Source organism: Lathamus discolor, chromosome 20 (assembly GCF_037157495.1).
Source record: "Lathamus discolor isolate bLatDis1 chromosome 20, bLatDis1.hap1, whole genome shotgun sequence".
Taxonomy (NCBI): domain Eukaryota; kingdom Metazoa; phylum Chordata; class Aves; order Psittaciformes; family Psittacidae; genus Lathamus; species Lathamus discolor.
This window is the reverse complement of record NC_088903.1, coordinates 907,767-932,199: the sequence shown is the minus strand read 5'-3', so window position 1 is coordinate 932,199 and position 24,433 is coordinate 907,767. Positions and strand designations below refer to the sequence as shown.

The 24,433-nt window shown below is 46.2% G+C and overlaps 1 protein-coding gene across 9 annotated transcripts in view; it reads left to right on the top strand.

Annotated features, from left to right (window-relative positions):
* The window catches only part of TANC2 (tetratricopeptide repeat, ankyrin repeat and coiled-coil containing 2), a 218,465-nt gene that overhangs the window by 126,945 nt on the left and 67,087 nt on the right, over positions 1-24,433 (top strand). For all 9 annotated transcript variants that reach the window (XM_065698868.1, XM_065698863.1, XM_065698867.1 and 6 more), the window contains 3 exons: positions 10,842-11,105; positions 19,538-19,663; positions 24,061-24,342. In XM_065698868.1, the coding sequence (XP_065554940.1) occupies positions 10,842-11,105; positions 19,538-19,663; positions 24,061-24,342 (672 nt within the window). The remainder of the gene's footprint in view (positions 1-10,841; positions 11,106-19,537; positions 19,664-24,060; positions 24,343-24,433) is intronic.

The window sequence follows — 24,433 nt, the reverse complement described above, 5'->3', positions numbered from 1 at the left end:
CATTGGCTGCGCTGGTGTTACAAGCGTTGTTCTAGCTGGTGCACATAGGTTCGCTAATGGGATGGGTTTGCATTACTCAGTACTGCAGTGAGCAAGGTAAAATGCACTCTCGTTCAGCACAGGGAGTTGGTGAAAATGGGTTGGAGAAGTTGATTGATGCAAAGCTGTGGCGCTTGTTTAAGTGGTGAAAGAGGAAGAGTTTCATCTTCCTCCTATTTCTGTGTTCCATCATCACCTTTCTGCTTCTTGCAGTCCTTCTTCCCAGTGCATTCTTGCCTTGCTTTCATTCTAGTAAGGTTATTGGTGTGTTTTCTTACCAAGTGTTCTGTATCCTTCAGCTGCTGCCCATGCCCACTCATAGAATCATAGAATAGTTTGGGTTGGAAGGGGCCTTCAAAGTCCAACCCTTCTTGCAATGAGCAGGGACATCTTCAACTAGATCAGGTTGCCCAGAACCACATCCAGCCTGGCCTTGGATGTCTCCAGGGATGGGGCATCCACCACTTCTGTGGACAACCTGTGCTAGGGTTTTACCACCCTCATTGTAAAGAATTTCTTCCTCACATCCATCCTGAATCTCCCTCTTTTAGTATAAAACCATCACCCCTCGTTCCTGTTGAAACAAGCCCTGCTAAAAGTCTCTCCCCATCTTCCTTATGGGTCCCTTTTAAGAACTGAAAGGCTGCAATAAAGTCTCCCATTCATGAAAATGGAGGTGCTCATTTAGACAGACATGAGCTTTTTGGTCAGATAAGGAGGATGGGATGTCTCAGTGCCAGGCCATGGCTGGTACCTGGGGCTGCCATCCCCTCCTACCTCAAGTAGTCTTGGAGGCATCTATAGTTTCAGTGCCATTGTACTTCCATGTCAGAGGAAAGAAAACAGCTGATGGCATCATGTTCATAGTTCAAATACTGTTGGATTATATTCTATATATATTATATTTTATAACTGATAACCTTCTGTGCCCCATGACTGTCACTGCCACCGTGTCGGTAACTCTGTGCCTCATAAACAACTGCTGCTCTTAAACTCAGCCTTGGGCAGGAGCTGGATTAAATTAACACCAATTACAGTGAGTTTCATCCCAGTGATCTGTTGGTTGCAGGTGTGAAGGATCTTGAGCAAATAACATCCACACATTTCTGTTCTATAACTGTAAAGGCCTAACTGGAGGAAAGGGATGTCTGTGTAACGACAGGCAGGGTGCTCCTTGTTTGGTTGTCCTTGCTGTATATTCCATGCCCAGCATTTCTGCAGCTAAGAAGGTTTTACTTTGACAATAGTTTAGGTAGTACTTAAAGAAACAAAAATAAGTTTATGTAGTACTGAAAGAAACAAGGAGAACTTGAACTTCCTTTGTTTCAGTTTGAACCATTACCGCTTGTCCTATCACTGCAGTCCCTGATGAAGAGTCCCTCTCCAGCATCCTTGTAGCCCCCTTCAGACACTGGAAGCTGCTATGAGGTCTCCACGCAGCTCCTCTTCTCCAGGCTGAACAGCCCCAGTGTTCTCAGCCTGTCTTCATACGGGAGGTGCTCCAGCCCCCGATCATCCTCATGTCCTCCTCTGGACTTGCTCCAACAGCTCCATGTCTTGCCATGAGAAGGTGTTGAGTCTTTTTGCTCAGACTTTCTGCCCCATCCTTTTTCAGTAGCTCTATAGCAATTAATTTAGAAGTTTGAAACATTTTGTTGCCCCTCACAAGGAAGATTCTCTCTTACGAGGTTCTTCTTTTGGGAACTTGGATTTTCCTATGGAAACTATGGAAATAATAGAAGGTTGCTTATCCCAAGGCTATGTTAATGTATCCCAGATGGAAAAGTCATGTAAAGAAATGTTTGTGTAGAGTCAGAGAAGCACTTTTTAAGACTTTTGAAAAGCAAGGCTTTCCTCTCCTAGTGTTCACACTTAAAGGAAGACAAGAGCCTCTTTCTCCCCTTCTTTCCTCCCCACATTTCTTTTGACAATAACGTTTTCAAGCCCTTCTTTGATAGAAGCTCAACAGCTGTATCAGACTGTGGGGAAAGTGGTCTTCTCCACTGCTGGAAGGTACGTGTAGAAGAATCACAGAATAGTTTGGGTTGGGACCTTCAGAGGTCTGTCCTGCCTGCAGCGAGCAGGAACATCTCGAATCAGATCAGGTTCAGAATAAACATTTCACTGGGTATTTATGTTTCCTGAGTAATGAGCCCTCCTGCTCCTCCCAAGTCATAGAATCATGGAATGGTTTGGGTTGGAAAGGACCTTAAGATCATCCCATTCCAACCCCCTGCCATGGGCAGGGATGCCTTCCACTAGACCAGGTTGCTCAAAATAAATGACTGAAACTGTTAGCTCCAAGGAGGTGTATTTCTCTAATATACTCCAGTGTATTTCTTATTCCTCTTGATTAAAGTTAATGGTTTTGGGAAGATCTCTTCATCTTTACCACCTCTCTGTCCTAGACACAGCATTAGTTTGTCAAAGTTAAATCGTTGTGGCTCTAATTAGACTCTACATGAACTGCATTAAGAGCGCAACTACCCACTGAGGTACGTAGAGTGGGCATTTTGGTGTTCTCATCTGGATGTAAAGACCAGATTTTAACCAGCCAGGTCTCTAGTGACTTGTCCTCTTGGAGTTATTCCTGTCCCTTTGTGTGTCACCTCTTACATAATTCAGTTATTAGGGAAGAAGTGTGTCATGTCTCTCATCTGCACAGCACGGGGACTGTTTCGTGCTTACTGATGGCTTTAATAAATGCATCACTTGGGTTAGAAGAGACTTATTTTGGAAGTTTGGATCCTCTGTAGTAAAGGGAAATTCAGGCTATTTCGCTTGAAAGGGAAACAAAAAATGCAACAAGATCTTCAAACACTGATTTGTAGGAGACAAGAAATGGTGATGAGGGGAGGAGGAGAGAGGAAGTGAGCCAAGAGGAGTGATAGGAGCAAATCAGCCCTTTCTCCTGGAAGCCACTAAATCCTTTTAGTGTACAACAGAATGGCTGGTGAAAATGCTGCCCTGACTTTAACCTCGGAATAGCTTCCAGGATTTTCTTTGGCTCTCACTATGTAAAAGCAGCCAACTGTTAATGTTCAAAATCTGCTACTGAAAAGAAAACTGGTCAAAGGATCATGTGCTGCTATGGGGGGAGCTTTGCACTTCATGGCCCACAGAAGTGGACTGTCAAGTTTTGCTGCTTGAATGCGGCAGAATATAAGCCAATCTCCAGCAATCTCAGCGAGCTGCACAATAAACCCTCAAATGCTTCTTGCTGGTGTGTAAAGCTTACCCAAGTGCTTGTGATGTTCACACAGCACTTGATGGCATTTAGTCTCCCAAGGGGATTAAAAGAGCTCCTGTTCTCTGTGTTGAATGTTCCCGGAGAAGTGCTGTCATTTACTGTGCTATGAAATGGGGCCAGCCTTGTCCTTGATGCAAAGTCCTTTATAGTCTACACTGGGTTCCCCACTTGATTGTTAGGGGGATCATTCTAAGCAGGGAAATTGGTGTGATGGCAAAGCAGGAAACAGGGATAAATCCTCTTGCACCAGTGTAGACACATCCAATACTATGTGGACCAGTTGCTTTCCCTTAGATTTGGTGGCTTTTTACAATGAAGAATGACATATAAAGGACCCTCCATCCCCTTCTGGATGTCCCTGGCATGGAGCTATCTTCACACTCTTTTTTTGCTGGTTTTTTACTGTGACGCCTGAGCTTTTATCAACTTGCTGCTTTCTACAGATTTCTGTGTTGGTGGGTTAAAAATAGGCTTGTGAATAAATTCATCTAGAATGTGTGCTAAGCAGAATAGATGCTGCTGACAATAAAACAAACTAGATCTGTTTGCAAGTGTAACTGCTTGGAGAAGGGAGCAAAGAAGAGCTCCAAAGGCACATCAAGGTAAATTTAACTCAGGTTAAATATTTTTGTGCTTTTCCAGCTGCAGCATTTGAATTCTGACATTCTCATCAGTATTATGAAACGCTCTGTTAATAATGAATAAGATTTGTAAGAATTACAGATCTTTTTCTTCAGTCTAACCAGTTTCCATTTGGGCTCATTCCCCAAAGGAGGAGCTCCCTGGAAAATGTCTCACAGTGATGAATAATGAGCTTTTGTTCAGTAATGCATGTACATATTGCAGGTGACGGGGCTGATGGTTCAGGAGGTGAAAATGGAGGTTATTTTATCAGGCATCACATCAGCTCTTGAGCAAAATCAGTGGGGTCACAGAATCCTAACCATACGAAGTAGAAAACAGCACCCTCTCTGAATCTCAAGTCAATTCTTTCTCCATTTCATTAAAAGGATGCATTAAGCAGAAATTAAACATGTGCATGCACATGTGATGTGACTTGTGGTTGATGCCAGTGGGAGCAACCATGAAGTCATGAAACAACAGTTCTGCCTCCCCCCAGTTAAACCAGTGGCAAGAGTTAGGTTTGACACCAAAATCCGGGCCTTAAGTACTGGATCATGGGGCAGCTACAGAAGAAAAAGGAGAAAAAAGAGTGTTTAAAGCTGAAGGAAGTGACACAGAACAGGTGTAATACGCAAACAGTGAGATCTGCTTCAGTTTATGCTCCAGCCCAGTGGATGGAAGTAAAATTGAGTGATAAAAAGAAAGAATAAACTGGAAAGACAGATCAGAAGATAACTAGAGGAAAAATCAGTGCTGTCAACTCCCGCAGGGTTATTTTGGATGCTGTGATAAGTAGCTTCTCTTTTGCGTTTTAGCTGTTGGTGGTGTGAGGTTAGATGGGACTCTCAGCTTTTATTTTAAGAGCAGCAAGATTTGAACCTTCATGGTTATGAAAAGCTTCACAATGATCCAAGCTTGCCCGAAAAGTTAATGCCAAGCATACAGATAACTTCCCTCCCCTTGTGCACACCCCCACACAGGCCTCCTTTCTGCTTTCTTGTTTAAACCTTAACATTTTAAAACCGGTTTCAAGACTGTGGACTTGAAAAACTGAAGAAAAATTGGGAATTGTCCTTGCTGATGCTAAAGAAGGAATGTCAGTGAGGCAGGCAAAAATAAAGGGGGGTCCAAAATGGTAAAAGGCAGACAGAGAGGGCACTGAATCGAGAAAGTGATGGAAGTTGATGTAGGGTTAAAGGGATGCGTGTGTGCATGTCTTCTGAAATGTTAACAGGCCCACTGTTAACATGCAGTGAGTGGTTCCTATAGCTGACTGTTGGGGTTTAACCTCAACCAGCAATTGAGCACTGAGCCCCTTGCTCCCCTGAGCGGGATGGGGACAATCACAGAATCATATCATAGAATCCCAGCCTGGTTTGGGTTGGAAGGGACCTTAAAGCTCATCCAGTTCCAGGGGACACTTTCCACTAGAGCACATTCCTCCAAGCCTGTGTCCTACCTGGTGGCCTTGAGCCCTGCCTCCCAGGGCAGAACTTCTGCCTCAGGTCTCACCTCAGTCTCCCCTCTGACAGCTTGAAACACGTTCATTGCCCTTGTTTCTGGAAGCGATAAAGTGAAGTTTACAGACTTCAGCTTTGCTGATCTCTTCTGTCTCACAGCAGTGTTTGCAGTGAGTTTTCTCTGAGGATGGGAGTGCCTCGCTCTGCTGAAATGCTTCTTTGACCCAGGTGGTACGTTCCTAGTCTGAGGAGCTCACAGGTACAAGCCCTTTGAGGCATTCAGACCATTCTTCATCTTGCTTGTCAGCGCTGCAGTGGGGAATTCAGGTTTAGAACAGAGCAAATACAGGCTAAGCATGATGCAGCCATCAAGGTATTTTTCATTCAGTTTTGAGTCTTTCTGTGTGCATACCATGACTTAGAATGCCTCGAGGCAGAAATGGGTTTACCTGTTGAATCCTTTTGTTACATTAATTAAGCAGTGGTCTTTATTTTCCCCTTTCCCATTTGAGATCAGTGCTTGAAGAAGTTAAACCTATGAAAAGCAGAGTGGGTTTTGACCTCGAGCAGGGCAAGACCTAAGGGTTTGGAGTTTCATTTCCCCTTTAAACTCACCGATGGTGTCCAGCAGAGAATGATGCTCTTCTAAACGCACTGAGTGCTTGGGGGCTGTCAGGACTTGCCTTGCACGTGACAGCCTGAAGCTGCTCCCTTCCCTTGGGAAAGCTCTGGGCTTATGCTTTGTGCCTGCCAAGTTGCTCTCGTTGGCAGCCAAGCTCCCTGGAGCGCTCTGGGGCGACACGGCTATATTTAGGTGTATCCTTCTGTGGATGAGTTTGGGAAAGCTTATGTAGAGGAGGGTAAAGAATGTATCTCACTCCTTGCCAACTCGTCCATGTCAGCTAGGACATCGCCAATGCGATAAGGCAGGTCATGGTGGAGTGTGTTACTGGAGGGAAATGAGGTGAACTGGCAGAGCATGCAGGAGTGGGTTTAGTATATCTTGGCACTGCATCATGTGAAGCTCGCTCCTTTGCTGCAGTTACTTCTTTAAAGCAATAAATCTCCCATTTCCTGCTTAGGACATTATAAATCTTTACATAGAATTAATGGTACAGCTGTTGGTGAACATGAAGCGGTAACTACAGAAAACTGCTTTCTCCTGCAATTCCATATGAAAGGCGAACATGAAGGGTGACGTTTTCAAGGCATGATCTCTGCCTCAAGGAGAATTGGATGGGATGGTAAAATTCCCTTTATGTGTTTGATTCAAGACAAGTACAGCTGAAAGCCTCATGCCCCAGGGCATAGCCAGTATGCAGCTAAATGAGAAATAGTGTTTGCTGTCCTGTAAGTACATGAATCTCCGGGAGGTGTAGTACTGACTGCAGGGAAATGCAGGGGCTGTCTTGGGTGAGCTGCTGCACTGGTACCGATAGGAAGCTCGCCCTGTGAGGGGGCTGAGGCGCTGGCACAGGGTGCTCAGAGAAGCTGTCGCTGCCCCATCCCTGGCAGTGCTCAAGGCCAGGCTGGACACAGGGGCTTGGAGCAAGCTGCTCCAGTGGAAGGGGTCCCTGCCCGTGGCAGGGGTTGCAGCTGGAGGAGCTTTAAGGCCCTTTCCAACCTAAATCCTTCTGTGATTTAACCTCTTTAATAGACAGCACGCTCTGAATTTGGGAAGGATAAACTGACGGCCTCAGATCCATCAAAGAGCAGGAATTTTTGCCTTGCTGTTTTCAAGTTAGCGGTGGCAGGGATGCTGTGAGCCCAGGGGCAGGGTCTCTCCTTCTCCTGAGGCTGTGCCCCACTTACCCTGCAACCCTCTGAATGTGCCCTGTAAGCTGAGATGTTACAGTGATGAAAACCTCAGATACCACTTAAGCCGAGTCCATGTGTGCTCCTGCAGCTCTTCTTTTGACACCATTTTAACAACGTAATGTATGAATGGGGTCTGTTGGGATTTCTCACCATCAGGACCTCCTTTCCACAGGCCATCAGCTGGGTTAGCCAGAGTCGCAGTTATGAATTACAGAGCAAAGAGATCTCAAAGTAGGAGCACAAAATACTTGTTTTGTGGTTTAGATGTTCAGTATAACCCCGAAGTTGTAATAGCAGAAAGAATCTTCACTTGGAGGTCAATCTTCAATAGAATCTGATATTCTGATGCTCTCCTGTATGCAAAGATGTGCCTGACAGTAGGCATACAGCCAGCAATGTTGTCATGTTAGTTGGTAGCTGCTGTTGCTCATTTCAATTGGCTTCTCTGCATCTGGATTAAGGCCCAGAATATTATTAACATGTAGATACGGTTTAGGTGCATTAATGAGGCAACAGGATCCTGGTGTGACCGCAGCAGGATCCATGCTCAGGGTTGGTCTCCATTCCCCATGAATCCCACTGCAGAGATTATGGCTGAAAGCTTCGTTAATCCCCTGCAGGGCCAATGCATGGTGAGGAGGTGTTCTCACACACCCAGACTGTATGTCCTGGAATACCCTGTGCACAGCTGGAACCTTTAGGATACGAACATGGCAGAGTTGCAGAAATAATAGTATTTTTGCAGGTTTGCCTCTGGTTTTGGGTGTTCATGGGCTTCATTCCACTGGGGACTCACATGAAGTTCTGTCTACCCAAGCAGTAGAGTGGAAGGTAATGGTGTAGAGTAGAACAGACTAGAGACTGGAATAGAGAATATGAAATACAGAATATGGACTAGAACAGAGTATTTTCAGTGGTAAGGGACCTACAACAATCCAGTCCAACTGCCCAACCACTCCAGGCCTGACCGAATCTTTACCCTTGCCTTGTATGTACCCACTTTGCATTCCCAGCTTCCTCCCCCCATGTGTCACTGCGCCAGGCTTGGGAGATGCAGGTAATGTGCATTTCCTGAAAGGAGGTGCTGCTTTCTCCACCTCAGGACTGTGAAGCTGTGGTTTGTGAGCAGCTCTTCGGGTTGTGCTCTTGGGAAGCTTTGCTTCTCCCAGGAGATGTGCTCAGCGTTGTTGTTTCGCGTTACTGGCTCGTAGCGAACCTTCACGCTTTTGCCTTTTCAATGAAGTCAAATTTGGTTTGGTTTAAAATAGCTCAGATGAGATTAAGCCCGTGGAGCAATGGCTTCCAGCCCATGTAGCACTACTTGTATCATCCAGGGCTGTTCAAAAGGTAAATTAATCCACAGGGAACAATCCTAAATACCTGATTCAATGAAGAGCTTGCACATAAACCAGCTTTAGTATAAAACAGTGAAAATTATGTTTAAAGTGAACACCAAGTGAGGATTAGAGAAGGGGCCAGCAGCACTTGGTAGCTCCTTTTTTCCTTTTCTGTTGCTTCATTTAGAGGAAACTCATGTTGACACGAAGTTATTTTGGTTTTCCTCAGTTTGATGTATGAGTTCAGCTGCTGATGTGTATCTACAGAGATTAATTAGATCCTGAGAGAGGGGTTTGAAATGAATGGATTTTAATGGATCAATGGATTGATTTTGTCTGTAAATAGATGTGTAGTGAGCCTGGCTCTGCCGACTCATTGAAATGGAGCTTTTCTACAAAACCATTCCAAAGCTCTTTCTCAATATTAAACCATTTGAGGGAGCAGGAGGGATCTGTGAACATCTGTTCCTTGTTTTGGTCTGCTTTGCCTATGCTAAAGCGTAAATGCATTTACCTGACAGCAAGCTTATGTTTCAATGCCAACAAACAAATACCAGTCCTTAGCAGTTGCATGTGTTGGGTTTAAGTTTCCAAATACGTTACAGGCAACTAAATTTGGGGATGCTTGATGAGAGATGAAGACATTGATCTCACTGCAGAGAAAAGAAACCCATTATTGAGAAACAGAACTACAAATGGGTAAAGGTTGGAGGTGCATGGCATTTGTTGGAATGGATAAAGAAGAGGCACAGTGGGAATTAAAGGTGTTAATTTTGGGTTTTAATAGTGATTTTGTGAGGTTAGGTGTAAGCATTTAATTCTGGTTCTTCTTATAATGGCATTCATCATGTATAATTAAGCCAGATCAGTCCTTGGTCATTGAAGGTCATGGTTTCGCACTGGGAGTCCAGCAGTAGCTGTCATCATCTTCACGTTTGTCAGCTCTGTATGGGTATTCCTGAGGATTTACATCTGATGCTTAATGTTGGGCAGTGAAATGATTCCTCTACTCAACATGTAAAGAGCTGGATTGCATACTTCTCTGCTTTACCCATTTGCACTTCAACTGCATCATCAACTACCAGGTGCTCCTGGCTTTTCTAGGCTGCTTACTTGTAAGGCTTGGCATAGGAAAAGCTTGAGCCTACAAGCATGTGAGCCTTCAGAGTAACTTCCTCTTTGTGTTCATCAATATAAAAATCAACGTGGTGCTGTTGGTTAATGAGGGAGCATCACCCTTGATTTAGGAATGGACTTTGGTGAAGGCCCTGAAGAGACCTCACCACATGGTTTGTGTTGCAGATGAGGAGTGGTGGGTCCAGGGACAAGTGGCATAGAAATGAGCAGAGAATTTGGGCTGGGGAAGGTACTTACTGCAACTCAGTGAAAATTATGGATTTCAGGGGGTTAAGTTGAATTTCAGGGGTTTGAATAGCAGTGGGGCGATGCGAGGATAGAGTGAGCTCTGGTTTGTGATCTCCCAGGTGGGGAGGAGGCAAGTTTGACATGCTTACGTGAGCTGGAGTGGGCTTGGGATCTTCTCACAGTGACTGAATGGTTGGATTATGGTCTTGAACGAATATGTGGGAGACTTGAAAGAGAAAGGAAGGTCAACAACCCAAAGGGAGTTACAGCTGGTGGATAACTGTACCACCAGTGGATAACCGAAAAGATACCAGCAGAGAGATGTTAGTTGTGTGGGTCACTATTGTACTGTCACTTCCCAATGTGAAAGTCAATACAGCAACAGTCCTGATCTGTAAAATGAAGTAATAGAAGGGAAGATGTGTGGATTCCAGGTAAAGCTTCATAAAAACCTGATGTGAATCAAATGAGACGTTGGGCTCAGTTTCTGAACCAAACTGATCCACAAGAGCTGGTTGTTCGTGCAGGTCAGGTGGGAGCTCTCTGTGTTTGGTGTCAGACACTGAAAGGTTATAAACTGCTGCAAACATCTTTGTAAAGGTGGTAACTGATGCAAATTAAAAAACATGAGGAGCATGATAATGGTTTTTCCTTAACAATTCCTGCTTTTCTGGCATCGTGTCTTCGAATACGCAGCCGCACTTGATTTTTAATACTCTTTTGTAATTACAAATGGCTTCTAACAGTGGGAGCCAAAACATTAGAGTCTAAAGGTTCTTTGAGAAGCAATAAACAGAACCAATACCAATAAATCCAGTTCCATAATCTCTGATTTATGTGAATCTGGAAAACCTGATGAACATGGGGTTTGGCTCTTACTCGGCATCGAGCAGTGTGTGTGCAAACTGTTCTGTGTTACTCATTGTATTTCTCGTTTCTTCCTTCAAGCTACTTTGACAAGCTACTCCGAAAATGTGGAACGCACTAAATATGGAGGGGAAAGCAGTAAAGAACTTGGATCTGGAGGAAACCTGAAACCTTGGCAGTCCCAGAAATCCAGCATGGATTCGTGCTTATACCGCGTGGACGAGAACATGACGGCCTCCACCTACAGCCTCAACAAAATCCCGGAGAGGAACCTGGAGACAGTCTTGTCCCAGTCAGTGCAGTCAATTCCTCTTTACCTGATGCCACGGCCAAATTCAGTAGCAGGTAAGAAATAAACCTTTTTCCCTTTGAGTAAAGGCCTTTGTCATGTTCTCGTTATCCAAAGAGAAATCTCCTTTCTGTAGTCATCCTTGCGAAGCGTGACAAGAATTGTCTTTTCATTTGACTTGCTGCTTCTAAATGGAAAATTCCCGTGGGGAAAACTGGTTCTGATGGTGTTGAATGGTTCTTTCAGCAGTTGGTTGTCGCTTTGTTAAAAATCTGTACAACTGTAAGATGATTGGAGAATATTTGTCATTACAGTGCAAATAATGATGCTCTGACGTATCTCACTGATCTCTTTTAACTACCTGTGAAGTTGGTAGCAGCAGGACAGAAGCAAGAGATAGGATTAAAAACATTCAAGCTTTACTGAAAAGGTGCTTGCCTGTAATTATGCTCCTTTCCTTTCCTGCCCCATATTTTTTCCTTGCTGGGTGACTTCTGTGGGGTTAAACATTCTCTTGGGGTGGTCTCTATGTCTGGACATACGTAAGTACAGGCTTTGTCTTCTTATAGAGTCCCTGAAGGATTCTCCTGTGGCTGGCAGCAGGGATGTTGCTCCAGAAGGTCCAGACTGCACAGAGCCTGGGATAGTCTCTGTTAAAACAGCATCTCTTGGCAACCCAGGCTGCATTGCATAACTGGATTAGGTTTCCTTTTTAATCCCACTTTGGATAGTCACAGGCCTAACAGCAGTGTAGGAATAAGATTTTATAGATGTTAAATTATGGGTATCCTAAGCATGGAGGTACAACACCACGTGCTACTTAATTGCATCCACAAACCTGTGATTTCAGAAGGGAAAGAGGGATAGGAATAAAGTGGGAAACGCTTGCACAACCTTATTACTTTAGGTCCATCTCTTACAAGTGACACCACATAAAACCTTCAGGATAGAATCACAGGATCATAGAACAGTTTGGAGCAAAGCTCATCCAGTTCAACCCCGCTGCAATGAGCAGGGACATCTTCAACTAGATCAGGGGTAAACCAAATAAAACAGGGCAGGTACTATAAATTCAGATACACCTGAATTGGTTTAACTGACTTTGGAATTGTTGGCTTGCTGGATGCATTTAGAGACAATTACTGTTTCAAGAGAAACCACCTTTTCCTTCTCAGGGCTTTGTGGAGTTTTTGCTGCTTTTTAGTAGGATGTCAGCAAACACAGTTCATGGCCCAGGATAAATCATTGTGGTAGTAACTATGGGCAAGAATACAAGATTTGGCTTAACCTTTGTTATCGAGTGATCCCATGATATCTCCTGTAAGTTTATGACACAATAAAGTTATGTTTTTAGGTTTAGATTGGTACGCTTTTTTCTCCCAGACTGGTTAACCTCATTCTCTATGTGCTTGAATGATAGGAGAGGGAATCTGGGTGTAGTTTCATGTTTGACTTAAGCCTATCTGCAAAATGTGCCATTGCCCAAAGAGTTAATCCCATGCTCTCTGCCAACTCCCCATCCTTGCACCAGCGCTACACATGGAGTAGTGGTTTGATAAACCAGATGAGGGGACTGATCCCACAGAAAATGCATATGTTAACTTTGAGCCACAGGGTTGTTAGGGTTAAGGCAAAGTGTAGCTGAGACTATGGCAGAAAAGAGTCTCTCCCCAGCATCCCTGTAGCCCCCTTCAGACACTGGAAGCTGCTCTGAGGTCTCCACACAGTTTCTCTTCTCCAGGCTGAACAGCCCCAGTGTTCTCAGCCTGTCCCCATACAGGAGCTGCTCCAGTCGCTGAGCATCCTAAATAAAAGAAAAAAAGCACTCAAAGTGCTTAAAAGCACTTTTTTGGGGTAAATACTTTCTTTTGACAAAATGAACCACCAACTGTACAGGCTTCTTTGCACTGTAAAATGCCAAAGTGGGATGCTAGGTTTGGCAGAGCACATCTGGGTAAATCATTGACGTTCAGGGGTCACTGTGTCTGTGATGTTTGAAAGCCTGGTTGTGAAAGCAGAGAGAGCACGTCTCTCCCACTGGCTCAGTGGGAGCACGTTTGCTGAGCAATACCCAGTTCCTGTGTGCAATATAGAAGTTATTAAGCAATTTTACGCTATTAAGTCAGAAGCAGCTTGAAGGGCACTGCTGTATGCCCGGGCAGTGAGCGTTGCAAAAGACACACATGGAAGAGAAAAGGGACCTGTACTGCAGAAGGGTCAGAGCAAATTATCACTACTGGAGTATCAGGAGAGCTTAAAGGTCTCTGGGTCACACGTAACTTATGGACAGCAAATTGCTCACAGCTTGGCTGCGAGGTGAAGCACTACTAATATATGGGAAGGAAATTAAGCAGAATATGAGCACGGTCTCTGTGCACTAATATTGTGTTTGAGGGGCAAGAACTTAAAGAAATGCAGGGACTGGAGCTGCTGGTTCTTTTCTCCTCATATCCCACATGAAAAGCTCTCTGTTCTATTTCAATTAGTGCCACCATAGCTCAGAGCCAGGTCCTCTTGAATCAGTGCGGCAGCTTGGGCACTTTTCAGCTAAAACTGCAAGTCAGCTCTTGAAACTGGTTTCATGCCCCATTTGCAGAGCATCCTTATAGCCCAGCCTGGCTCCATGTTGTCTTTTGATACGGAAAAGGGATTTATGATCACTGTAGGGAATCTTTTGAGACAGATCTTACTGAGTTGGCATTTCTCTTGCACTTCTTTTCCTCACAGATTGGTGGAGCTGAATATTCTCTCAGCATTTTTTTAGTTATGTTCCTATGGAATTCCAAAGCTTTTTTATAATCTCAAGATTTTATTACATTTTCTGGGTTGTGCTATTTCATAGGATCATAGAATGGTTTGCGTTGAAGGGAGCTTAAAGCTCCTCCAGCTCCAACCCCTGCCACGGGCAGGGACCCCTTCCACTGGAGCAGCTTGCTCCAAGCCCCTGTGTCCAACCTGGCCTTGAGCACTGCCAGGGATGGGGCAGCCACAGCTTCTCTGGGCACCCTGTGCCAGCGCCTCAGCACCCTCACAGGGAAGAGCTTCTGCCTAAGAGCTCAGCTCAGTCTCCCCTTGGGCAGGTTCAAGCCATTGCCCTTGGCCTGTCCCTACAGGCCCTTGTCCCAAGCCCCTCTCCAGGTTTCCTGCAGCCCCTTTAGGCACTGGAGCTGCTCTCAGGTCTCCCCTTCAGGAGCCTTCTCTTGTCCAGGCTGCCCCAGCCCAGCTCTCTCAGCCTGGCTCCAGAGCAGAGCTGCTCCAGCCCTTGCAGCATCTCCATGGCCTCCTCTGGACTCACTTAAGCAGGTCCACATGTCTATAAACCATGTGGTTTTGAGAGCACGGTGAGCAGTGGTTGTTTCTAGGAGCATCCTGTATCCCGATATCTGGCAGCTCGACCTCCAAAGGTGTTTCTGGCAGAGAGCTGAGTGTCTGGCAGACCTGCCCACCTCTGCCTGCACCACACAGGGCAACAGCACAGGCCAGCAGTACAAGAAAGGTTCTGAAATGTGCTTTGAAAGTGCGACTGTCAGAAAAGTCAACGCCTCTTTGTGTTAAGGTCAGAAAAACCTCAGGTCAATGGCACTGTTTGAGCAGGTGATGAAAGAGATTGGAAGAAACTGAGCATAACAATGGGTTACTTACTGTGAGAATTTGTTCCTCTTTTCCCATGGTTTCCCTTTTCCCATTTGTTCCTCTTTTTCCATGGAGGAGTCTGGGAATGGTCACATTTATCAGGCAGTAACAGTGATCCCAACTGGAGTGACCAGCCTGCAAGGTGGGAAACCGGAACAAGACCTGTTGAGGACCACATGGGAGGAAGCAGAGCAGAAGCGTTTCAAGAATCCCTTGAACTCTGCCCAAGGGAAAGAGAATTGATGCAAAAATAGCACAGAGAGAAATGTGATTTAACACAAGGCACTGCAGCAGGGGGAAGGAAGGCTCTGGCTGATCAGGCATGGAGCATGTGCCTGTCTGCAGAGCCCTGCAATAGGAGCTGCCTGGTAATGAAACAGATACCTGCACCTTTTTCCTTTCTTTAATTCATTATGGGGTATTGTTCAACTCTGAATTAGATGCAGCTCTTCAGAGGAATTATTGCAAGGAGAGAGATGAAATGAAGATGCTTTGGGTAAAACCCCCAAAACCTTGGCATTGCCCTATTTGTGTTTGATCAAACCATATCAAGTTACAGATATCAAGATATCCAGATACCTGGTCAAGATAGACCAGATACCCAGCCAAATACAGAGTCATTAAATCTGAAGCATATTTAATAATACAGCTCTAAGGAATCTGAATTTGGGGTACGTGTACGATACCTTGTAATAACACAATCAATTGGAGAGAGGCTTTTGACAAGGGCCAGGTTGGAGGGGCTTGGAGCAACCTGGTCTAATGGTAGGTGTCCCTGCCCATGGCAGGGGGTTGGAACTGGGTGAGCTTTAAGGTCCCTTCCAAGCCAAACCAGTCTGGGATTCTATTCTATGATCATATGCCAATCTGATCCGTGCATCGGCAATGACAAGCTGATTGACTCAAATGTGAGCAGTGACCCCCCATTTCCCTCAGAAGACCCACTCTGCAAAGTCCCTCCCTGAGCTGCCAAGTATCAGTTTCAGGTCAGGTTGATTTGCGCTTGTTGCTCAGATAGTACATGGAAATTGAATTATCTTCCGCTATTTGTTTGCCATTTCCTTTGGAGAATTGCATCTGTGGTATGCAGAGATTATTTTCGAGGAGGTGCTCTTTTTCCATTGTGCTTTATCTGCAGTTGCTGCGTCCTATTCTGTAGGATGAGGTTCAGAATTGAGAGGAAGCTTTCAACAGTTTAATATGATACTTGCTAAGATAAATGGATCTTGCATAATTTTTGAAGAACTGAAGCATATTCTCAGGACAAATTACTTGTGAGCTCCTCTGGCCTTCGATCTCTTTAATTACTCCTCAGCTCTAAGTCACGAAGATAAATCTCAGGTCATTAGCCTGAGGAATGGCAGGATGGGTGCACTGCCAATTGCAAAAATAACCCCTGGCAAAATGTGCAATGGATCTGGCAGCTCCTGCTGACTGCAGTTCGTCACGTCTTTGTTGTGGCTGAAGAGGATTATTATGATGAAGGTGGGAAAAGAGCCTGGATTTCGGCTGCTGAGGAATAACTCCTGCTTTCTCCTAGGACCGACAGTAAATCAGGGCACTGGTCAGCATTGTGTTCTTCTGGCAGCACACGAAGTCCACCCCTGCAAAACTGCTGCGGTCTTAGAATCCCAGCCTGGTTTGTGTTGGAAGGGGCCTCAAAGCTCCTCCAGCCCCTGCCACGGGCAGGGACCCCTTCCACTGGAGCAGCTTGCTCCAAGCCCCTGTGTCCAACCTGGCCTTGAGCACTGCCAGGGATGGGGCAGCCACAGCTTCTCTGGGCAGCCTGTGCCAGCGCCTCAGCACCCTCACAAGGAAGAGCTTCTGCCTTAGATCCAACCTGAACTTCCCCTGTTTCAGTCTGAACCCATCACCCCTTGTCCTATCACTACAGCCCCTGATGAAGAGTCCCTCTCCAGCATCCTTGTAGCTGCGTTCAGACACTGGAAGCTGCTCTGAGGTCTCCACACAGCTTCTCTTTTCCAGGCTGAACAGCCCCAACTTTCTCAGCCTGTCTTCAGTATGGGAGGTGCTCCAGTCCCTCTTCATCCTCATGTCCCTCCTCTGGACTTGCTCCAACAGCTCCGTGTCTTTCTTATATTGGGGACACCAGAACTGCACATAGTTCTTTAAGGTCTCCCTTCTTGGGTGTGCAGCGTGTTCCTAGTGCAGTGTTTTCTGAGTGCCCAGGGTTGGGCTGTATGAGGGTGTTTTGCTGCAGAATGCAAGTCAGAAAGGGATTTCTAATAATCATATTGCAAAATTGATTCTCAAGGACCAATCACCCCCAGATGAAGTTATTTCAGTTTCTGGTTGATGAACAACTGGTGAGGAGTCACTTCCTGGTTTTAACCGGCGTTAGGAAAAACAAGCTTTTATCAGGTTGTTGCTCCTTTGAATCATCTTATCTAAAGAAATTAAATTACCAGCAAGATCAATGTTGTTGGTCATCCTTGATGGCTCTGTATCTGCTGATAGAATTAAAATGGGACAGGAGGAAGACTGAATATGGAATTTAGGGGGAGGAAATGTCCTTTAGCAGCTGATAGGTATATATAGATCTGTATCTATAGATATACCCCCACACGCACACTCATAAACTGTATATTTAGCACTAAGTCCAACATGGGGAGTTTTGGTTTCTCTTACCTTTTTTCCCAGACAAACAGGTCTAATGGAAGGTGTCCCTACCCATGGCAGGTTAGGGATGGAACCGGATGAGCTTTGAGGTCCCTTCCAACCCTTCCATGGTTCTGCAGTGCTGTGAAAAAGGGATTAGCTGTTAAGGACTGGAGAGGGTTCAGAGAAGGGCCGCAAAGATGATCCAGGGACTGGGAAGCTGTGTGAGGGAAGGCTGGGAGAGCTGGGGCTGTTCAGCCTGGAGAAGAGAAGGCTCGGGGGAGACCTTGTCACCATGATCCAGTATTTAAAGGGTGGTACAAAGATAGAGATTCCCTTTGTACAAGGAGGCACACAGGAAAGACAAGGAGTGATGGGCACAAGTTATTCCTGGGGAGATTCCAGCTGGACGCAAGAGAATTATTCCCAAGGAGAAGAAACAGACACCGTTATAATGTCCCCAGGGAAGTGGTGGATTTCCTGACATGGGACGACTTTAAGATTGGGCTGGACTGAGTGCTGGGACATCTAGTCTAGATCATGCTTTGCCTAGGAGGGTTGGATTGGATGATCCCTGACATCCCTCTGAACCTGGGATTCCATGATTCTGTGAGGTGCTGGGAGCAGGCTGCAGTGGCTTCAGCAGTACAGAGCATAACTTCTGTCCGTGGTAAAGCCACAGATTTCTAATGGCAGCATTTCAGCTCTGATCTGCTCCTTCACAGGGAGCATCTCATCAATTTTACAAGAGAAGAGCGTGAAGGACGTCTAAAACCAGACATTGATGGGCTTATGTCCTCTTTTATTCCCACTCCTGTTGTTTACCTTTTGCCTCCTCAGTGTCTCTTAACACTTAGAGATTTCAAGCAATTTGAAGAACAGCATAAAAATTGCTGCCTAATTTAAGTCCTTTCCCACCACCCCTTGTTACAGTCCGAGTCTTGCTTAGTCTATGCCTGCATCACGATCTAGAAGAGGGTTTTGCATAGTCATCGAGTGCTGTATGAGCAAAATGAGTCTCAGTTTTGGCATGTTCTGCCTTTCAGTTTTGTTGGTTGTTCCATCTCATGTTGGGTGGCAGGGAGGAAGGATTCAGAGTCCAGTGCCATGAGCTACCCTAGAGAGCTGTATCAAACAGCTTACCCGTTTCACAGTGAAGAATCAATGCCAGCTTGACAGGAAGTCTTTGAAGAAGTTACTTAATAAATCAGTTCCATTTAAAATAATCATCTTGTTATGGTGATTGACCAAAAACTAAAGCTGAAGAAGCAGGATTGGATGCAGAGCACTGAGCAGCGTGATTTCCATTGGTGAATGGTTAATGTGAGTTTTGGAACTGGTTATCAGAGTGAGACCAGAGCTGGTGATGTGCAAAGACTATTTTGACATTTGCTGTTGATAATTGGGAAGATCATTTCAAGCAGTGGAGCTTTCATTCCTGAATTTCCAACATTCTGTACATTATTTGGCTGAAAAGGGTGCTTGAGGCCAATGGGATTTGGAGAGAAGTACCTTCAGACTCAGGCTCATTTCCTGTATTTTCCATGGGGATCACTGCTTGGAGCTCTGCCCCGCAGCATGTAGTAGGAATGTGAACTGTCAAGCTTTTGAGTCCATGCCATTGAGTTTGTGATTGGGAAAACTTAGATCATGGAGTCATGGCATTGTTTGGGTGGGAAGGGAGCTTAAAGCTCATCCAGCTCCAAGCCGTGCCACGGGCAGGGACCCCTTCCACTGGAGCAGCTTGCTCCAAGCCCCTGTGTCCAACCTGGCCTTGAGCACTGCCAGGGATGGGGCAGCCACAGCTTCTCTGGGCACCCTGTGCCAGTGCCTCAGCACCCTCACAGGGAAGAGCTTCTTCCCTATATCCAACCTGAATATCCCCTGTTTGTTTGAACCCATCAGCCCTTGTCCTGACCCTGCAGTCCCTGATGAAGAGTCCCTCTCCAACATCCTTATAGCAGATATAAAAGATTCTGTGTCTCCATTTTCCATGGGTTTCTTTAATTCGTTCACATCAAGAGGAGACCAGACCAGAGCAAATACCAGTGGGGCATCAGCAGGAGTTACCAAAACACCTTTTTGTTCCTTGCTAGGGGGAATTAGGCTTGGTTCATTTCTGCTGTATTGACTCACTGTGGTTACAACTGTGTGTACTTAAGAAATGAAAACTGCAATAGCAGAGCATGAGATCCAGAAGCCAGGGGTGATGTGGTTCTTTGCTCTCTCATGGCAGCCACCAGCTCAGCTCACTTAGAAGATCTTGCTTACTTGGATGAGCAGAGACACACTCCCCTGCGGACCTCCCTGCGGATGCCGCGGCAGAGCATGGCTGGTGCCCGCACGCAGCAGGACCTGCGAGGTAGGAGCATGCGGGGGGCTCATGTTCCTGGGGGGTGTCTTTGGGGTAGGACCTTGTATTTCAGGCGCTTCACCCATGTCCTTGTGAAGATGGGCAGTGACTGATACACCTGAAGCTGGAGAACTGGGTGGAGAGAAACCTAATGAGGTTCAACAAGGGCAAGTGTAGGGTCCTGTCCCTGGGGAGGAAGGACCTCAAGTACCAGCACAGGTTGCAGGTAACCTACTAGAGAGCAGTTCAGCTGAGAAGGGCCTGGGAGTGTTGGTGGGTGATGAGTTGACTATGAATGGGCAGTGTGCCCATGCGGCCAGGAGGGACAAGAGTACCCTGGGGTGCATCAGGAGCATGGCAGCAGGTCGAGGGAGGTGATTCCTCCCCGTCTACTTGACCCTGGTGAGGCCACATCTGGAGTCCTGTGTCCAGTGCTGGGCTTCTCAGCACAAGAAAGACAAGGAGCTGCTGGAGAGGGTCCAGAGGAGGCCACAAGGATGCTCAGGGGTCTGGAGCAGAGACTGTGGGAGCTGGGCCTGGTTAGAGAAGAGCAGACTGAGAGGGGGCCCCATCAGTGCAGATCAACAGCTCAGAGGAGGTACCAGGAGGATCTTGGAGGGTACAAGGTGGGTTTTCACTCAGCACCACAAGCACGCACAACCTGTTCCAGCCAGGGTGGGATTTCTCCCAAATGCATGACTGGATCACAGTCCATAATGAAATCATATTGGCTGGTGAGGCAGTTATAAAAATGGATTAACAGGCAGGAAGGGAAGAAAGCAAAGTTTGACAGACAAGATTTCCATATGTTCCAAGGGAGCAGCTTGCCAAGGCTTCGTAATTTACAGTGATTGCGTCCAAAACATTAAACTTTATTGTAGGAACAGAATCGAATTGTTTTCCAGACACACTTTGTAAAACCATGGAACACCACATCTTTGCTTTCTTCTTTTTGTTCAGTTTTGTCTGGTTTCCCCCCTTTTTGCGAAGGTTGCATGAGAACAGCAGCAGTGCTTCAACTGGAGGGGATTTGCTTCTTATCCCAGTTGAGGTTCTGTGCTATTTTTAAAAGGAGAGGGAGAAGAAGAGGATGTGAAGAAACCAAACCACCGCTACTTGGAAATATTTTCCCTTCATTGAATAGATAAGAGGGGGGGTGTTCCCCCAAAATACTGCGTGTCCAGATATTACTGTGAAATTGCATTGATCTGGGCTGTTCTGATCACCAGCTCTTTGTTGCAACTGGAAATCCTAAACTTGGATTTACCTTTAATACCCTCTTGTCACTGAAATAGCAAAGCAATTCCTGGCTCTCTATCAAGGGGGATGCATCACAGCCCAGTGCTTTGTTCCCAGCGTTCAGGAATCCCAGTGCAGAGGAACTAAATGGGAGACCAGCCCTGTTAGTTCTTGTCACAGCAGTTGTTTTATCCAGGGGAGTAATTGGGCAATCCCAACATCTCCGAGCATGACAAGTTCTCATCCCAGTGGCAGGTTTTTAATAGGATGGTGAAGGCAGTTTCTGCCCTTGCTGTTTTCAGCCAGCGGGATTTGAAGCTGTTCAGAGTTGCTGTACCCCAAAGGGCAGGACGGTGGCTGGGATGTACCATGGTGGAACAGGAGCCAGACGGCAACCAAGTTGTTATTGGTGTTAGAACACCCTGAGTGTTGCCATCGTGGATTTTTAACTCCAAAAAGCAAATGTCAGCATAGGTGCTGGGGGAGGTTTGCTTGGCTATGGTCAAGTGGCTTTGGTCAAGTGGAAGGTCTGCAGGCTCAGGAAGGTTGGGGATAGATAGGTAAGTGGGTATGTCCCTTTTCAGGGTTTCACTAAGCCTTTTTTAGGATAGGATAGGCTGTTCCGGGGTGGCAACCAAGATGTGTACATTCACATCCACTCAGAGCAAGACCATTCTTTAGGATATCCCCTGTTTGGTGTGTTCTGATCACACAGCTTCAAAACCATCTGCAGCTCTGAAAAGAAACCAAGACTTTAGCCCAGGTCTCCACCATGTTAAGCAGGAGCTTATTAGATCCCATTGCTTTTAGATGTAATCACTCTTGCCTCTGCGTTAGGCCCTGAGGCCATTTGGTACCTGTTAGACTTCTGGCTTTCAGAAGGACGTTATTGGACATTTTCACTCACTAACACGCCATAGCATGTGTGTACACGCAGAAGTACAGTAAAGCTGTAGCTTATCAAGCACAACTATTGGCTTGATGCTTTCCAAATGGAGTTTTTGATTAATTTTGGGTGTTTTGGTGATGTAATTTTCTATCTATAGTATTGGTGGTATAATGCAAACAGAAAACGGCCTTTGCCAAATGCACTGCTGGAACATTCAATTTACATCAGTCAGACCACTCCAGATGGTTCTCTCAGCCACGTCCATGTGCTATTGCTTGTGCAATGTGCCATCCTCTGGTGGGAAGCCCATCAGTCCTGCTGATGGTGAGAGCCAGGCTGGTGCGGGGACAGGAGCTGTGATGGGCACATGGGCACACATGGCCCCGCTGCCTCATACCCTCCCACCATCAGTGATGTTGCTTCTCCAGGGTCTTCCCATGCCAGCACATCCCACGTGGCAGAGCCCAGCAAAGGAAATCAAGCTGCCTGGGAGCTTGTGATTCAAAAGCCTTCTCCACCCTCAATACATTTAAATCACATTCATCATTTCCAAGTGGGAATACAAATGCATCTCCTGTCTGCAGCAGTTTCTGTATCAATTAAGAAAGGGCATTCAAAATAACTAACATTTAAATACAAGCTATTTTCCCTAAGCGTACCTGATGTCACATTAACTCCCAGCCCCTCTATCAGCTCTGCTGTAATGGGTCAGCTCCGTGGTCAGGTCTGTGCCAGATTTAAGTGTTCATGGCCAGGTTGGGAATGGCTTTAACCTGCCAGAGGGGAGATTGAGATGAGCTCGTAGGAGTTGGAACTAGATGGCTGGAAGATCCGGGAGGAGCGTGCTGGGAGCTCATCCTGGCACCCACTTTGGGATGCAGCTCAGGGAACTGCTCCCCTGGGGCTTCCTAGGATTGCTTTTAAAATGTGCTCTGAAGACATCTACATTTTGTCTGATGGTTTTTGTTCGCAGCGTGCCGTTTGATCTCAACCCCAATTGAACTCAGCTTCTGTGCTCCACAGCTCAAATGCTCCCCAGCTTACCACATCAGCTCAAATCCATGTGTTGAATATATTCAAGTGCGGCACTTGGACTGCCCCTGGAAGGTGCCTTCAGAGCAGGTCCAGGGCTGAAATCGTGTCCCTCCATCCACGTCAGCCCTGCCTTGAAGGAGTTGCATTCTAGAAGTGGAAGTTTGCAGTGTGACAAACCTCCCCCTGAGTGGGAATCACCTGCTGTCGTTGTGGCCACCTTCTGCAAGGTTTTAATTAACAAACCATTTTGGTGGTGAAGTGGGAAGATCCAGCAACTGTCTCTGCCAGCACGAAGTGCTTTCATCACCAAGTGGTTTTAATAGATTTATGCAGATCATCTCCCAATTAAGGATCTCTTAATCGAAACATGCCATATGAGTTGATCTTTGTAATAGCATCTTTGCACCCGATCTGTGCATAGTTGTTACTGGTTTTACGTGTGCATTCCCAAGATAGCTTGTGCCACATGGAAAGAATGGCAGATACCCTCTCCCTCCACCCCCAAATGTTCCCAAAAACATTTCAAGGCTTGTTTGGGTTTCGTTGTACTATTTTATTATCATGAAATGGGGTGGAAGGGGCCTTAAAGCTCATCCAGCTCCAACCCCTGCCACGGGCAGGGACCCCTTCCACTGGAGCAGCTTGCTCCAAGCCCCTGTGTCCAACCTGGCCTTGAGCACTGCCAGGGATGGGGCAGCCACAGCTTCTCTGGGCACCCTGTGCCAGCGCCTCAGCACCCTCACAGGGAAGAGCTTCTGCCTAAGAGCTCATCTCAGTCTCCCCTCAGGCAGGTTCAAGCCATTCCCCTTGGCCTGTCCCTGCGGGCTCTTGTCCAAAGCCCCTCTCCAGGTTTCCTGTAGCCCTTTCAGGCACTGGAGCTGCTCTGAGGTCTCCCCTTAAGGAGCCTTCTCATCTATACATCTATTAAGCAGGCATACAACACTGTCTCACAGGGTGCTTTGGACAGTGAACCCTCCTGCCTGTGGCAGGGCCTTGGATTATGGTGACTTTAAGCCAGAAATGTCATTTTTCCTGCTGTAAACCCCTTGTCTTTGGTGGCAAATGCTATGAATGAACCAAATGCTTTTACAAACAAAGCTGTGGGCATAAACAAGATTCTGTTCTTTTCACCTTCAATCTTTTCATTAATAGATTCCTGAGAAAGATGAAACAGCAATTCCTGAACTATATTCTTAGTGCCAGCATTGACATTTATGTTCTTTCCCTGTCTTTCTCTTTACAGTGCGCTTTGCACCCTACAGACCTCCTGACATCTCTCTGAAGCCACTGCTTTTCGAGGTGCCCAGCATCACCACCGAGTCCGTCTTTGTTGGCCGGGACTGGGTGTTCCATGAGATAGATGCCCAGCTCCAGAGTTCAAACACCAGCGTCAACCGAGGCGTCGTCATCGTTGGGAATATCGGCTTTGGGAAAACCGCCATCATCTCCAGGCTGGTGGCGCTCAGCTGCCACGGCACAAGGATGAGGCAGATTGCTTCTGATAGCCCCCATGCCTCCCCTAAACGTAAGTGCAGCAGGACGCAGGCCTTCCAGAATCAGAGAGCTTTTCCATAGGTTTTGGAATAGCTGTTGGTGGAATTGATCCCGTTTCTTCA